The following is a 16,422-nucleotide window of genomic DNA, read 5'->3' on the forward strand; positions in this document are numbered from 1 at the left end:
TACAGGGTGCACTGCAGGAACTCACCAAGGCTCTTTAGACAGCACCTTCCAAACCCACAACCGCTATCATCCAGGAGGACAAGGGCAGCAGACGCATGGGAACGCCACCACCTAGAAGTTCCCTTCCAAGCCATTCACCATCCTGTCTTGGAAATATATCGCCGTTCCTTCACTGTCGCTGAGTCAAAATCCTGGAACTCCCTCCCTAACAGCACTGTGGATGTACCTACCCCACATGGCATGCAGCGGTTCAAGAAGGCAGCTCACCACCACCTTCTTCAGGGCAATTAGGGATGGGCAAAAAATGCCCAGCCAGCAATGCCAACATCACATGAATGATGGAAAAAAGTGCAGAATTGATTGTACAAGTCACATGCACAGCAAGACTCCCTTCAGTGCAAGGTATACATGACAAATAGTCGTTTGCTAGTACAGCACTTGGGTATTGCTGAAAAAAGAGACATTTTTTGTCAAAGCTTTTCATTTTGCACTCATCAGGACAATTTGCAAGAAAATACCAATGTCAGGGAAACAACACATTTATACTGTCGGAGAAGAGAGTGCTGATCGGTTGGCAAGTGGACTGTGATTGGTAGAGGTATTGCCATGGAGAATGCGCCAGTTGATTGTGACTGACAGTTAACAGCCAAGCATCGTTGTTTCCCCTGACATTGGTATTTTCTTGCAAATTGTCCTGATGAGTGCAAGCTGAAAAGCTTCGACAAAAAATGTCTCTTTTTTTTGGCAATATACACGACAGTTTTTGCTCCCTGACTGCAGCTAACGGTTGCAAACCGACGAGGAATTTTTTTCCCCTGTCAAAAGGTCTCCATCCTGAAATGATAACCTGTTTTATCTTTCAATCGGATAAAAGATTGATACACTAACTCTGTTTCTCTCACTACAGATGCTGCCAGGCCTCCTGAGTTTTTCCATTTTCAGTTCATTACCTCAGATTTCCAGCTATCGGTTTTTCCTACATATTTCTTTTCTCTCTCTCTCTGCTTTGGGTTTCAGAGCAAATCCTAGTTATATTTTAAAACTCCAAAGGCTTAGCCAGGCCAGACACCAAGGCTGCCTCCTTCACATCATTCCTGTCCAAGTGAACCAAACAGTACACATGCGACAGAGACAAGCCCGTACGTGGATGCATAATTTTTAAAAATTATTTGTTCATGGGACATGGGCGTCACCAGCAAGGCCGGTATCTGTTGCCCATCCCTTGAGAACAGTTAAGAGTCAACCACATTGCTGTGGGTCCAGAGTCACATGTAGGCCAGACCAGGTATGCATGGCAGATTTCCTTCGGTAAGGGACATCAGTGAACCAGATAGGTTTTTAATGACAATTGATGATAGTTTTACGGTTACTATTACTGACACTAGCTTTATATTCCAGATTTTTAAAAACTGAATTGAATTTAAATTCCACCTGCTTCCACGGGTGAGACGTGAACTCATGTCCTCAAAGCATTAGCCTGGGCCTCTAGATTACTAGCCCAGCAAAATTACCACTAAACCACCACCTCCCCTAAATTACACAGACAAATCAAATAGAAGTCCCATTTTACCCACGGACAAGTGGTGCTAAATTATAAGAGTTTTAACAGGCAACTATTTTTTATTCAACAGCTCCCTCCAACAGCCGAGGCCTGCTCTATAGATCATCTCCGCACTGACAGCGATGGTATTTTAACATGCCTTCAAACACCTTCATCACTCCAAATACAACATTTACAACATGTCTGCCTCCACGAGAGATCAACTACAATAGTAAAACTGTTGGCCTGAATGGGAGAAATCCCTTCTAAATCAATCTTTTCTTTAATAGCTTCACTTTTAAGAGTTATATTTGCGGTGATGTTCTGACTCATAACACACTAGGGGAAATTCCCCCCCTCAATGCGGGAGTGGGCACGGGCGGGCGCGCCTCCGATCGGGGGCGCGCCGCCATTTTACGTGGGCGGGCCAATTAAGGCCCGCCCAGCGTGACGTCCGCCAGGAAACGCCATGCGCTCCCTGTGCGGGCGGGGGGAGTCCCTCAGCCGGGAGTGCGCTCTTTCACGCATGCGCGCGGAAGAGTGCACATATCTCCCTGAGGCAAAGTGCTGCCTCAGAGAGATAAGCTCCTATTTAAAACGTTTAATAAACATGTTTAAAAAGTTTCCCTGCCATGTCCATCAGTTTTATTGAAACTTTTCTTTAAAAATTTAAATTTAAAGGCCTGCGGATGAGGTTTCATGCTTTTTCCAAAGCTCTCCAGGGCTCCCGGCCTGCCCGTCCAACCTTAAGGTTGGTCCATTAATGGCTTTAATTAGTTTTTCAGTGGCCTCAATAGGCCGTTGACAGGTCGGTGGGCGCACAGCTGACTCGGCTGCGCCCCCGCCGACCTGAAAATGGAAATGAGGCGGGGTGACATCAGGAGTTCTGCCCAACGTCATCCCGTGTCATTGTACGCGTCGGCAAGCGGGTCATGTCCCCCAACTCGCTGACCGGAAGATCCTGCCCTAGAGATCAATCACACACCCATTGATCACATACATGGCCACTTAAGCACACCAAAACAGTCATTAAAAGGCACTTGCAACCCATTCGAGAGAACAAAGGCAAGTGACTCTGCTACTTACTGGCACTCCAGGGAGACCGGGCAGTCCTGGATCTCCTTTCTGCCCTGACAAATACGATGACAACACCTCACCTGGGTCACCCTAATGCAGGAGGAGGAGAAATAGGGAAAAGTGGTTCACATTAATTTGAATTTTATGTACAAACAAGAAATACATGTACAATTCAATGTTTTTAGACCCTACCTTGCTGCCTGGAAGCCCAGGAGGACCCTGCAAAAGTAGAAACATATTCATAGAATATAAAAGTGATCTTGACTCAAAGACAGTTTTTCCCTCAATTGCTGTAGCATTTTATACACAACAGGTATTTTCTTGGTACTTGAGTTTCACTGATTTTTGCAAACAATACTCGGCCATTTTGTCTTTATTGAGCTTTCTTTCCCTCCCAACTTTCATCCCTTCTTTGCGGCAGACACTGACTTGCTGCAGTGGATATGGATTAACAGGTACACACAAACACACATGTATACGTACCCACACACATCCACACAACCATACACACACGCCACACACAAAGACACACCCACACACATGCACCCACACAGACACATCCACACACATATACATCCACACACATATTCACATACCTACACCCACACCATCTACACATACCCACACAGCCACACATACCCACAATCAAATACACATACTCAGACACACACAAATATACACATACCTACACCATACACATACTTACCAACATATGAAATAGGAGAAGTAAGCCATTTGGCCCCTCGAGCCTGTCCACCATTCAATACGATCATGGCTGATCTGTTTTGAATTCCACTTTCTCGTCTACCTCTGAAAACATTTGATTCCCTTGCCTAAGAATCTATCTCCTATTCTCCTCATCTCTGTCCTGAAAGGGCAACCCCTAATTTTAAAACGGTGCCCCCTAGTTCAGGACTCAATTTTTCCACGTCCACCATCTCAAGACCATTCAGGATCTTATATCCTTCAATCAGGTCACCCCTCACTCTTCTAAGCCCCAGTGGAAACAAACCCGGTCTGTCTGACCTCTCTTCTTAAGACAACCCGCTCGTTCCAGGTATCAATCCAGTAAACCTCCTCTGAACCACCACCAATGCATTTACATCCTTCCTTAAATTAGGAGACCAAAACTGCACACAATATTCGAGATGTGGTCTCACCAATGTCCTGTATAACTGAAGCATAAGATCCTTACTTCTATATTCAATCCCTCTTGTAATAAAGGATAGCATTCCATTTGTCTTCTTAATCGCTTGCTGTACCTGCATACTAAGTTTTTGTGACTCATGCACCAGGACACCTAGATCCCTCTACACCTTGGAATTCTGCAGTTGTTCTCCATTTAAGTAATACTCTGCTTTTTATTCTTCCTGCCAAAGTGAACAACTTCACATTTTCCTACATTATACTCCATCTGCCAGGGTTTTGCCCATTCATTCAACCTATCTATATCTATCTTCAACCTCCTTATGTCCTCTTCACAACATACTTTCCTACCTATCCATGTGTCATCTGCAAATTTAGCTACCATGCCTTCATTTCCCTCAGCTAAGTCATTGATGTAAATTGTATAAAGTTGAGGCCCCAGCACAGACTCCTGGGGGACTCCATTAGTCACATCCTGCCAATCAGACAAAGACCCATATAAGCATACTCTCTGTTTTCTACCAGCCAGCCAATCTTCTATCCATGCGAATATGTTGCCAACCACAGCATGCGCTTTTATTTTCCATAATAACCTTTGGTGTGGCACTTTATCGAATAACACTTCTGGAAATTCAAGTACAGCACGTCTACAGGCTCCCCCTTATGCACAGTGCATGTTACTCCTTCAAAGAACTCCAGTAAATTAGTTAAACACAATTTTCCTTTCACAAAACCATGCTGACTCTTCCTGATTACCTTGAGCTTTTCGGAGTGCCCAGTTATAACCTCCTCAATAATCGATTCTAACACCTTTCCCACAACAGACGTCAAGCTAACTGGTATATAGTTTCCTGCCATCTGCCTCCCTCCCTTCTTGAACAGAGAGGTTATATTTGTTACTTTCCAGTCTGATGGAACCTTTCCAGAATCTAGCAAATTTTGGAAAATTAACACCAACACCTCATTAGCCACCTCTTTCAAGACCCTAGGATGTAGTCCATCTGGACCCGGAGACTTGTCAGCCCGCAGCTCCATCAGTTTGCCTCGTGACTGTAATTTCACCCTCCTCTCCACCTCCTGATTTACAGCTATTACTGGAATGTTTTTTGTATCCTCTATAGTGAAGGCAGAAGCAAAATATTTGCTCATTTCATTCACCATTTCCTTATTATCTACTATTAACGCCCCATTCTCACTCATTAGAGGGCCAACGCTCACCTTACCTACTCTTTTCCTGTTTAAATTCCTGTAAAAATTCTTGCTGACTGGTTTTAAATTTCTAGCTAGCTTCTTCTCACACTCTAATTTCTTTCTCCTGATTAACATTTTAGTCATTCTCTGCTGTTCTTTGTATCCCGGCCAATCATCTGACCTGACACTCATCTTTGTGCAGTTATACGCTTTTTCCTTAAGTTTGATGCTTTCCTTAACTTCTTTAGTTAACCACGGATGGTGGGTCCTCCCCTTAGAATTTTTCTTTACAGTAGGAATATAGTTATTCTGAGTATTCTGAAATATCCCCTTAAATGTCTATTGATCTACTGATTCTCTATTGATCTATCTCCCAGCCTAGTATCCCAGTTCACTTCAGCTAGCTCAGCTTTCATACCCACATAATTGTCCTTCTTTAAATTTAAAATACTAGTCTTAGACCCACTCTTCACCATTTCAAATTGGATGTAAAATTTAATCATATTGTGGTCGCTGCTACCTAGGGATGCCTTCACTCTGAGGTCATTAATTAATCCTGTCACATTGCACAATACCAAGTCTAATATAACCTGCTCTCTGGTTGGTTCCAGAATGTGCTGCTCTAAAAAAAACTCTCTCGAAAGTATTCTATGAACTCCTCATCCAGGCTACAACTGCTAGTCTGATATTTTCATTTTATATGTAGATTAAAATCACCCATCACAAGCACCCAGTATTTCTACTTGTATACTTTGTCCTACATTATGGTTACTGTTAGGGGGTCTGTAGACCACTCCCACTCGTGACTACTTTCCCTAATCTTCCTCAGAGCCTGGCTGATTTTCTTCCCTAAGTGGCTCATGGGTGGTGAAACCAACTGTGGATCCACAAGCTGTAAATACTTTGAAATAAACAGAGTAATGCATTGGGACAATATAAAGCAGGCCAATAGTTTGTCAGGATAATGGTTTGGACCTTGCAATCCTTCTTGGTGTGGAGTTACTGATCACAGTCCTAGGAGAAGCAGCAGGTAGAGACCCCAGGCAAGGCGCAAATAGTCAAAGTGTCACTGAGGCTGCCCTGGTACATGTCCTAGTGACTGATTTGACTGAGACATGGGAAACGTTAGTCATGTCTGATTTATTACTCAGAGTGACAGGAAATATATCAAAGAAAGAAAGAAGTCTGATTGCCACAAAATAGGTAAAAACAAAACTAAGTTGTATTTAGGAGTTTCATCACTTTAAGCGGTGGACAGTCAGGCACACAGAACATGAGTGTTGCATTGAGCCACACACTTATTCATCCTTTATATAGGCCTTCATACCCTGGTTGAGGTGGGTGGACAGGAGCCCTATTTCCAGCTGCTTCCACCGAATTAACTTAATTTGACTCCAGCTCTGTTCCCAGCGTTGACATAAGGTCACCGCATGCCAGTAAGCTGGGAAACTTGCCCAGCTGTACAGTTGTAGATTCTGTCCTTACAAACCTGATTTCTGTCTGGAGGGGGCACTATCTGTGTAACACTGAGGTGATGAACAGTGGCTGCAGTAGTGGAGTAATTTCAACTGATGGAGAAACAGACCACTGTTAAAATATGACTTTCTCCCCCTTATAGAATATCAGTACCAGGCCACCTTCCAAAGCACACCAGTCATTATCATGAGGCAATCATTTGGAGTAACTAAGTAACTTCCCTGATGAAATATAGTTATGTGTTGATAAAATTGTTGTTTCACTCTCTCTGCGTCCCTGAAGCGATGCTTCACATTAATGGACAGTGGAAGACCCACAGCAGCGGGACAGGAAAATCTGGTGAGCAAAATTTGACTTTTGGCCACTCTCCAAATTTTCCCGTCCCTCCCGTGATGATGCCCGCTGCTGGCCGGACTGGAAAATCCAGCCCTGAGGTTCAAAGAAGTGTTGTAAACTCAGCCCCAAATTAGACAAATTGTAGAATCATTCTCTGTCATTCTGTTTGATCAATACCAAAAGCTGCTTATATTGTGGGCCCATTGCTCACACACCCCAGGTGCACAGAGGCAAAATCTAAAATGCATTAAGGAGGTAAATGCATGTTTTTCTGACTGGTCGGATGTGGTTCGTGGTGCATCCCAAATGATTGGCACTGGAAACTCTACTGTTTCTCCCTCTATAAGTGACTTTGACAAGAGGCCAAAGAAGAATAACACTAATGTTTGGTGATGATACCAGAGTAGGACACAGGTCAAAGTCAGGTTGGAGCAAGACACTGTTTGGTGAAGTGGGCATATAGATAGCAGATAAGAACAAGAGAAATAGGAGCAGGAGTAAAGTATACAGCCCGTCAAGCTGGGAAATGGGGCTGAGTTTCCTCTCCCTACCCCCAAACCAGCTGAGTGCTCGACAGGCAAAGTTTTTTTTTATTATTCATTCATGGGATGTGGGCATCACTGGCCAGGCCAGCATTTATTACCCATCCCTAGTTCAGTGGGCATTTAAGAGTCAACCACATTCCTGTGGGTCTGGAGTCACATGTAGGCCAGACCAGGTAAGGACAGCAGATTTCCTTCCCTAAAGGACATTAGTGAACCAGATGGGGTTTTTTTTTTTACGACAATGGTCATCATTAAACTTTTAATTCCAGATTTTTTTATTGAATTCAAATTCCACCATCTGCCTTAGTGGGATTCAAATCTGGGTCATCAGAGTATTACCCTGGGTCACTGGAATACTAATCTAGCGACAATATCACTACACCCATCACCTCCCCAAAGTACACCCAAAGGTAACTTGTACCTGCCTGGATTTAAATTGGTCAAATGTTTCCCAGCTTAGGCCCATCACCTGGCAAAGTGCAACACCTGGAAATGGGGGAAGAGCCACAGATGTAGGCCGCTGAGGCCTACAGCCATGGAAAAGGCAGAGGGAATATTCACTAGAATATAAATGGTTAAAGGGAGGCTTGACAAATAAGTTTCTTCCACTGAAACAGGGGCGATTAAAGGGAACCAAGTAGAGGTTTTCGGTATCTCTCTCTCAGCTCTTTGAAGGTTTTGATGAACTCGCTTTATCAGATAAATACTCCCTACAGTCTGAGATAAACAGGATTGAAGCCATGACGACCAATAGCCACCAGATTAATGTAAGAAAACAAACAAACAGCACAGAGTCCACAGGCAGTTATCTTATTCTAACAGTGTTGATTATGTTTGGGTTCACTTACCGGTCGACCCTGGGACCCAGGAAAGCCGGAACCACCTGGATATCCTCGTTCTCCCTGTGTGACAAAAACACGTACTCATCAACATTTGAAGATACTTAAGGATAAAAAAATTAAAAAGGAATAAAACCACTTGAAGAAGAGCATACTTTCGTTCCATTGCAACCTGGGATGCCTGGAGGACCTGGAGGTCCATCTTGACCTGGTAACCCCTGTAAGATAAAATGGAAAGTAAACAAATAATATAACTTCAGTACACAAAAAAACGAGGGGATGTAAAAGAGGAAAAGGGTACATTTTCATACAAGCCTATAACATGTTTTATTCAATGTTTGTTTTGCACTGGGGGAGAGGGAAACATGGCAAGGAACTGAACATTGTTAACTGGATCACACAGGTCAAGGGTCATGGACACATGTGGAGGATCGAGGACACCCAGATGGGGGGTGGTGTGTGTGTGTGTGTGTGGCAGGCTCACCCAACTTTGAATAAAGTTATATTTTATAACTAAAACAAAGACCCAATGGCTCATTTCATACATGCAGTGTGTGTGTGGGGCTTCCACAGTTTTGATATACGTGGTTTGTCCTGGTGTGTGTGCACGTGCGATTGTTTGGCAAGGAGAGAATTGGCTGAGCTGCCTTTCAATAGAGCAGCCTTCTGACACTGAGTGACTCAGTACACAAAAAAAGAACAGGCACAAATAAAATGGCTCTACAACTCTGCTACTAGGATAAGGGGGCCAAATTTGCCATTACAAACGCAGAGAGCAAATTTACAGATGCCAGCCCTTTGGAATACAGAAGGGTGGCGGGATATATGTAGCCCGCGGTCTTGGTTTCCTGTTGCTGTTAGTCCCGTAATCCCCACCAGAAACTTAGATGAAGGCCCCCAGGCCCACATCTGCCCTGCGCCTTGGTCGAATAGAGTCAGCAGAGGAATACGTGAACCAGCACTGATGAGGGCAGGCCTAGTCTGCGGTTAAAAAGCCTGAAGATAGCAGTGGAGAGGGAAAACTGAAAGTCAATCAGAGGTCCCAGGAAACATGAGGTCCAACTTGTGCAATGAGTTTCAAATTCAACACGGAGGGAACAAAATAAAAGAGCACTTGGAGATTAGGGGGCATAGAAATGAAAGGTCAGAGGGTTTGGGGGTGGTTATGAGTAAATCATTGCTCTGCCCTGTTCATTTTTCTGATGTGGGTAACTTCAAGTTTAATTTTATGAAAAATAATAAACATCCTTTTTTCTCGGTTAAGTGAAAAGCACACCATTACACGTAGCAGAAATTTCCAAAAAAAAAAGGTTGCTGAAGTACGATGCTGAGACGATTAATACTTACTGGAACACCATGGGTTCCGGGAAAGCCGGGAAGACCTGGAGGCCCCTGTCGAACCATGAAACAAAGATGAAGTTAACAGGGCAAAAATATACCAGCACCACTTTGATAACCTATAGCCTCATGGCTAATGAAGAGACAGCAAATCACAACCTGGTCACTTGGTTAGAAAGTGCAACATTCCTTTTGGTCAGATAAGGATATGTTCTCCACTTCCGTAGGGACATCATTGCCAATGTGGATTAGCCGCAAACTCAGTCAGATTCCTAAACAAAAACAGAATTACCTGGAAAAACTCAGCAGGTCTGGCAGCATCGGCGGAGAAGAAAAGAGTTGACGGTTCGAGTCCTCATGACCCGTCTTTTCTTCTCCGCTGATGCTGCCAGACCTGCTGAGTTTTTCCAGGTAATTCTGTTTTTGTTTTGGATTTCCAGCATCCGCAGTAGTTTTTTTAAATATCTCAGTCAGATTCCTGATGGAAAACGAGCCCAGTTTTCAACATGTTTACAAATCCCCTCCACGGTGATTGGAATTCACAAGTGGGGCACCACATCTACTCAATCCAGACATTCATCGACTGTTCTCACAGGGGGGCACTCTCACCTCACACCAAATTTTCACCAAGGGGGAAATCGCAAGATCACACTAATCAATCACTAAAGGACAACTCAAAGGATACAACAGCACATTCACAAAGAGGGTATGTCAGAGAAAACAGCAACCCATTTACCAAAAGCCTGGCCCTGTGTACACACCATCCATATGTGGGAAAGCAGAGTGCTTAGTCAGACATTCAGAACATACCAGAACTTCACAAGCTTTGCAAATGTCAAAGTCAATGCTCTCCCTTCAGGACATTGACCCCTGTATCATCACACTGACCTTCCATTCTCCCACTCATCAGATAGAGCGGAGCAGAGACACTCTCCCAATATACTGTAACTGAATTGCAATGTTTCAACTCCCCCTGGAGGTCAGAGAGGCACCAACTCCTGGTCTCTGCCCAACAGGTCAACTGAAGTGAAGAATTCAATCTGGGTGAGCACAAACCAATGTTTCATCCAGCCATGACTAACAGGCACTGAAAACAGCTCTTAGTGTTATTTCATTAGAAAACGCTTCATAAAGATGCCTTCACGCTCCTGGCTGTTCTAGTTTCCCTGTGGTCAATCACATTTTCTGTGCCTGTTGCTGTATCCATTTGAGGCAGGACAGGGTTACTAATGTCAATGAAACACGCTGGGTGGTCAGGTTGATGCCAGTTACAGATAATGTGGAGTAGTACAACAGCCCAACAGGCAATTGGCAAGTCCTGCAGCCCATTTCAAAATCTTTGTCACGTTGACAAGTGCATCAATTGTAACAGCGAATTTACACGTTGCCTAAAGTGGAGGTGTTGCATGATTACTGCAAGCAGAGCTCCACATCACACAGATTTATAAACAATTCCCACTTGAAAGGTTTGCGCTGGCTCATTCGAGCACAGCAGAGTGTTTACGCACAAATATAACAGGGTAGAGATTTGCCAGCGCGCAACGGCTGGTATTGTTGTAGCACATCCCACCTGACGTACAGTTGTGTACTGAATGGAATGTGTAACTGCCGACCAGTGAGTTACCGCCCACTATTGTGTTGCTGAGATGAGTTTTAATGTCCAAGTGTTTAATTTCGGCACCAGTTGGAGGAGAGCCCTCTACCGGGCCTCAATCACTTACCCTTATTCCTTTAGGTCCTAGAAACCCAGGTGGTCCAGTGTCGCCCTGAGAGAAAAAACAGAGAGATAATTAGAACACCTTTTGCCCCATAGACTGAAGCCATGACATGTCTCATGCCTTTGGTTGATCCAGGTTTATGAAGGGCAGGGATCAAGCTTAGCTGTGAAGGCCAGCAGCCTGCAGACACCATACACCTGGGCCCAGCAGCCCGCTGACACTCACTACCTGGGCTCTCTGATGAAGAATGGCTGCTGAATGGGTTGGGATGCCAAAGGCTGCCAAGACCTGTGGAAACAAACATCAGTCCATCCCTTCAGGAGATGGTGGGAAACTGTAAGATGTCAGTTCAATATGAAGGCAAGTGCCAGGGATAACATACTTTAAAAACAAAAATCACAACAGCCTTTCCCTCCTCAGAGATCATCATTTGGTCATGTCAAAGGTCAAACTCGTGCACTCGTTGACCTTCAGAGTGGAGTTTTGTTGAGGCCTCAGGGGGGGGGTCTCGCTTGGCGGCTACAGAGCCGGTGAGAGACCCGCGTTGCCTCTTTTCAGGAAGGCCGGCTACACCACAAGCGGACAGGCAAACGGAAGGCCTTCCCCTGGAATCAAGAACCCCCCACCCCCCCGGACGGAAGCCTTGCCAGAGGCTGGCAGCTCCTCTGCTTGGCAGTGCCACAGGGGAGATGGTGGCCGGTGCAGGATAGGCACCTACCCGAGTTCCAGGGACGACCCAGGCAACGGGTAAGCAACGTTGCGGGGGTGGGGGGGGGGAGGCAGTGTTTCACGTGGAGTAGGGGTTGCTGGGAGGGGTGGGGGGGTGTAGGAGGGTTTTTAGCTGGGGAGTGGCTTTCAGCACCCACCAAACAGCCCCGCCCCACAACTTCCTGAAATCCCAGCCCTCGATCGGGCACTGAGTCCCCGCTGGTATTAGCCCAGTGCCTGATAGGCTTGTTGCCAGGCAGCGTGCACGACAGGTAAAACTGTGCAACCTCCGGGGGAGGGGTGGGGGTCCCTCAATCAAAAGCACTCGGCGCCTGATCGAGGGAGTCACTTTGGGAATTGGGGTGCACGCCGAGAGTGACCCTCCACCCCTCCCTCGCCCTTGCTGCCGACCCCCACCCCCCCACACTCTTTTCCCTGCGATCCCTGCCCTGCAGAGCCCCTCCCCCCACCACACCACTCACCTGCGGCCTGGGTCGCTCCGCGATCCTGGGGCTCCAGTCGATGTTTATCCTGCAGCAACAATGGCCCTCCCCAGCACAAGAGATGCCAGCTTCTGATTGGCTGGCGGCCCTCGGTGGGCGAGATTTCCACCCCCCCCCACCGGAGTCTTGACTCCAGGGGAAGGTCTGCCCCTCGCTTCGCCACGGCCTGGCTGGCTTTGTGGTCCAGCGGGCCTTCCTGAAAAGAGGCGGCGAGGGTCCCTCTCCGACTCGCGAGCTGCAGGCGAGACCCATGGACGCCTCAATGAGATTTTGCCATTCGTGATCCCACTGGGGCCTCCCCATGAGGCAACTCCATTGTGGCAGCAGCAGCTGGGCGCGCCTGGGACCATTTCCATGGAAACCAATAAAACGAGGGAAGGCCGGAATCTCGGGAAAGCTTTTCACGTTGGTGATGGTGGGAAAGGTAATTTGAAGAATCAAAGTGCAATTCTATCTGCTATACAATAAATTCAGTGAACAGGTAGAGAAGTCTTGCTTGAAAGCAATAAACAGCAGAACACGGTCTGAGGAAGACTTCGGGGCATCGTGGGTTTAATCGTTTCCAAAAGATCTGAAGTTCCAGGCCAGTCAGTGCCAGAATCAAATCTTTAGTGACATCCAAATTGAGAAGAAACTCCCCGATTTCCCCCTCCCTAAAATTGTACGGCACAGGAGGAGGCTATTCGGCCCATCTTGTCGGTGGTACTCTTTAGTCGCGCTACCCAATTGGTTCCACTCTCCTGCTCTTTCCCCTGCAATCCTGTAAACCTCTCCCCACCGCTTGTCCTTCTGAAAGTTACGACTCAATCTGCTTTCACCACCCAGAGATTTTCCAGTTTGGGTCCACTCACTGCGCAAAACACACGGGTTGGAGTCCATCAAACCGTGTGTTGGTAAAACTGGCCCCAGTTGGAAATTTGAGCTTGGTTGAAAGGATTTGGCGCTGTCAGTTCCTCCAGGGCTGCCTGGCAATGCCGAGAGCGCGACAGTTTATTTCTTCCCCCTACCTTTATACCCCTTGGTCCAGGTGGCCCCTCTGGTCCTGGGAAACCAGGCAAACCAATGTGACCTTCCAATCCCGGCAGGCCTCTTGCACCCTGTAAGAGGCAGTAAAAAAAATAAATAACTCACCATAAAAAACATCAAACACCAGACTTTAGCGGTTTTACGATGAAATCTGAAACGCACGCAGCCAAACAAACAACAAAAAAAAAACGCGAGATGTTATTTTATTCAAAATTCCTTCAAGTATTTGGGACCCACAGGCTGCGTTCCAATGAGGCAGCAGAATTGAGGTAATTCGCCTCATTCTTGTTCTGAGTGGCTGTTGCTGCAGCGACGCATTCGGAGGAGTGGATGTTAGGACCAGCGCTGCTATGACCTAATTCTAAGTCTGTCTGAAGTTCCCTTTGCGGGAGGGAGTCGTGCTGGAGAGGAAGAATCAAGGAATTCTCACTCTGCACGTGACCCTACATTCAAGATATGGAATTACCCCCTCCATTTATTGAGGCCCAGAGTCGGCCTGCAGCCTAGCGGCAGTTGGGGGTGGGGGTGGGGGTGGGGCAGTGTCTCCAAGGGGCACAGGGGAACCCCCCAAGGGAGGCTCCCCCACCATCACCGCCCCAGTGAAAGCTGCCGGGCTCTCTGCCTGGTGTCCGCCTTCCCCTGCCGTGTCTAAAATAGCGGCAGGGGCAGAATGAAGCCACTTAAGTGGCCAGCTAAAGGGCCTCAAAAGGCCCAAGGGGAGGGTGTGTGAGGTGAAGGGTCGTTGCCTAGGGGGAGACAGGTTGGGGGATGGGCGGGAAGGTGGTGGGAAGGCCCCAGGCTTTATTTTAAAAGGCCCCACCCCCTCCCCTCCCCGGCCTTCAAATAGGCCAGTGATGGGCCGTCAAATCTAGGCCCAAGCCTGCATTCACTGGAGGGAGTGAAGATGGGGCCTATTGCAGGAGGCACAGCCAGGATGGGAGACAGCAAAGGTTTTACCCTAGACACAGGCGGAGAAGGTGCGATCGACACCTGAGGAAGTGTCATGATGAATGGAGAGTTTCACGGCAGAGAGTCTGCAGCACTGAGGTGCCGTTGTGAGGGAGTTGGGGGCAAGAGGCTTCATTTCGTCAGGAGCGAACGCAGTAAGAAACTGAGTCACTGTGGGAGAGGGAGGTAGCGAACGATACTTGGGAGTGGCAGTGATTTCTGTGATTGAAACGATGGGACCAGACAGGCCAGGTGAGGTGGTGTGGGCAGGAGAGTTAATGTGGAGGGAGGGATTTAGAGGGGACACTGCGATCAGACGACAGAGCATACGGACGGTTGAGCTAGAGTGACCGAGATCACCAAGGATTAGAAGCCGCTCTGTACAAAGGCCGAGAAAAGGTGAGGGAGAAACTCACACTGGGAGTTCGGAGGTGGGGCATGGGAGAAGGTGGAGACGTCTTGAGGCGGGGAGAAAGGGTAGTGGGAGAGACCTAAGGTATTATTTCGTCAATCAGGTCCACAGTGCCAATTTGAGCAGGGGCAGGCTGTGGAAAGTACAGTCAGATGACAGGCAACAAACAACACACCCACAACAGTGATTCAGTCCTTCAAGTAGATTACTGCTGTATGAGTGCCATCTAGTGGAATGTGTAGGCACTGCACTAACTTGGAGCCTGGGGAATCAGGATGATGTCTCTAAAAAACAAAGCTCAGGGCTGTGTAGAGTTATGAGAAACTGTATATATGCGCTTCTTTTTGAATCTACAAAGCAGCAAATCATGTTTAGAAAATAGCTGATAACTGCACTAAGCACAGTGAAGAGTCATTATGTCTACAGGCTGAATATCCTGTTGTGTGTCTGCTTGTGAGTCACATACTGATGCAGACATTTTGGCAGCAGACTTGAAAACAAATTGGGATTTAATAGCTTAAAAGTGGTGGCAACAGGTATTCAGGACAAGGAAATGCTAGGTACCTTCACATAGCTAAATACCTTCACAAACATATAGAACAGGAGACTTGGTCTTGTATGGAATCATCCAACCAGTAAGCACCTGATCTTTGCTGCAGTAACTGATCCTGGATCTCAGTGCAGGGGCAAACTTAGCGCCGTGTCCCTGGAGCATTAAACTCCTCAGGATTCTTGCTCCTGATTAACCATCCGTGTTGGACATCAGGTTGAATGGCCTGGTGACATGTGCTGTTCCAACTCACACATGAAGAAATGGTCACTTCTGAAGGACAGGAAGCCACACGCTAAATAAGGGCTATTTAGTGAGGGAATGGATCTCAAGAATTTGACAGGCACTGTACTGGGTAAAACTGTAAAAACAGAAATGAACCATCCTGGAGTCTGCAACAGAAAACGAACAGAAGATCTGAATTCTCCAGTGTTGTGCTGGTTCACACTCAAGATAACCTTTCCCTGGCCCTGTACCAACTCTGGCAGCACGGCCTAGGAAAATGCTCCACCTAGTGGGCAAAACCAGCATCTGCACGTACAAGCCAAAAAAGTGACTTGGGAACGTTCTCGATTGCTCAATTAGATGGAAACATGTAGGGACATAAGAGAAAGACATCTCGATTACCTGAAAACTTCAGACAGCAGAAACAAGAGGGAGGCTACTCTGACCCTTAACAAGCTGACCCTGAGATAGTGAGACTAAAAGTTACTGTGACTTTCACAACACAACTTGTCTGGAAGAACCACACTATGGGATACTAATGTGATCACAGATTCCTACTTTTGGTGCTGTTTACCCTGCGGAGAGGTGGGGTGTTGTGGTTGGGGGGGGGTGTGGGGGGGACGGTTGGGGACGTGGGGAGGAATTTCTGAAGAACTGTAATTTCAAGGTTTTCCCGTGAGGAATCACTTTCAAGTCCGCCTTCTTCATCTCTACTGGCAGGGAAATGGGGAGGGGGTTTGGAAACCTACCTTTTCACCTTTCACTCCACTACAGTCGCAACCCGAATTCGTCGAACACCCATGACAAGCCTGCAAAAGATAAATAAAAAGGACATTTAATCACC

General features: G+C 46.7%; 1 protein-coding gene across 1 annotated transcript in view; it reads right to left on the reverse strand.

Annotated features, from left to right (window-relative positions):
- Positions 1–16,422, reverse strand: part of col4a5 (collagen, type IV, alpha 5 (Alport syndrome)) — a 260,823-nt gene that overhangs the window by 135,949 nt on the left and 108,452 nt on the right. The window contains exons 3-10 of the mRNA XM_078547577.1: positions 16,328–16,387; positions 13,425–13,514; positions 11,210–11,254; positions 9,498–9,542; positions 8,306–8,368; positions 8,160–8,213; positions 2,810–2,836; positions 2,627–2,707 (exon numbers count right to left, since the gene is read on the reverse strand). Coding sequence (XP_078403703.1) covers positions 2,627–2,707; positions 2,810–2,836; positions 8,160–8,213; positions 8,306–8,368; positions 9,498–9,542; positions 11,210–11,254; positions 13,425–13,514; positions 16,328–16,387 — 465 coding nt within the window. The remainder of the gene's footprint in view (positions 1–2,626; positions 2,708–2,809; positions 2,837–8,159; positions 8,214–8,305; positions 8,369–9,497; positions 9,543–11,209; positions 11,255–13,424; positions 13,515–16,327; positions 16,388–16,422) is intronic.

This window comes from Cetorhinus maximus, chromosome 8, assembly GCF_964194155.1.
Source record: "Cetorhinus maximus chromosome 8, sCetMax3.hap1.1, whole genome shotgun sequence".
Taxonomy (NCBI): domain Eukaryota; kingdom Metazoa; phylum Chordata; class Chondrichthyes; order Lamniformes; family Cetorhinidae; genus Cetorhinus; species Cetorhinus maximus.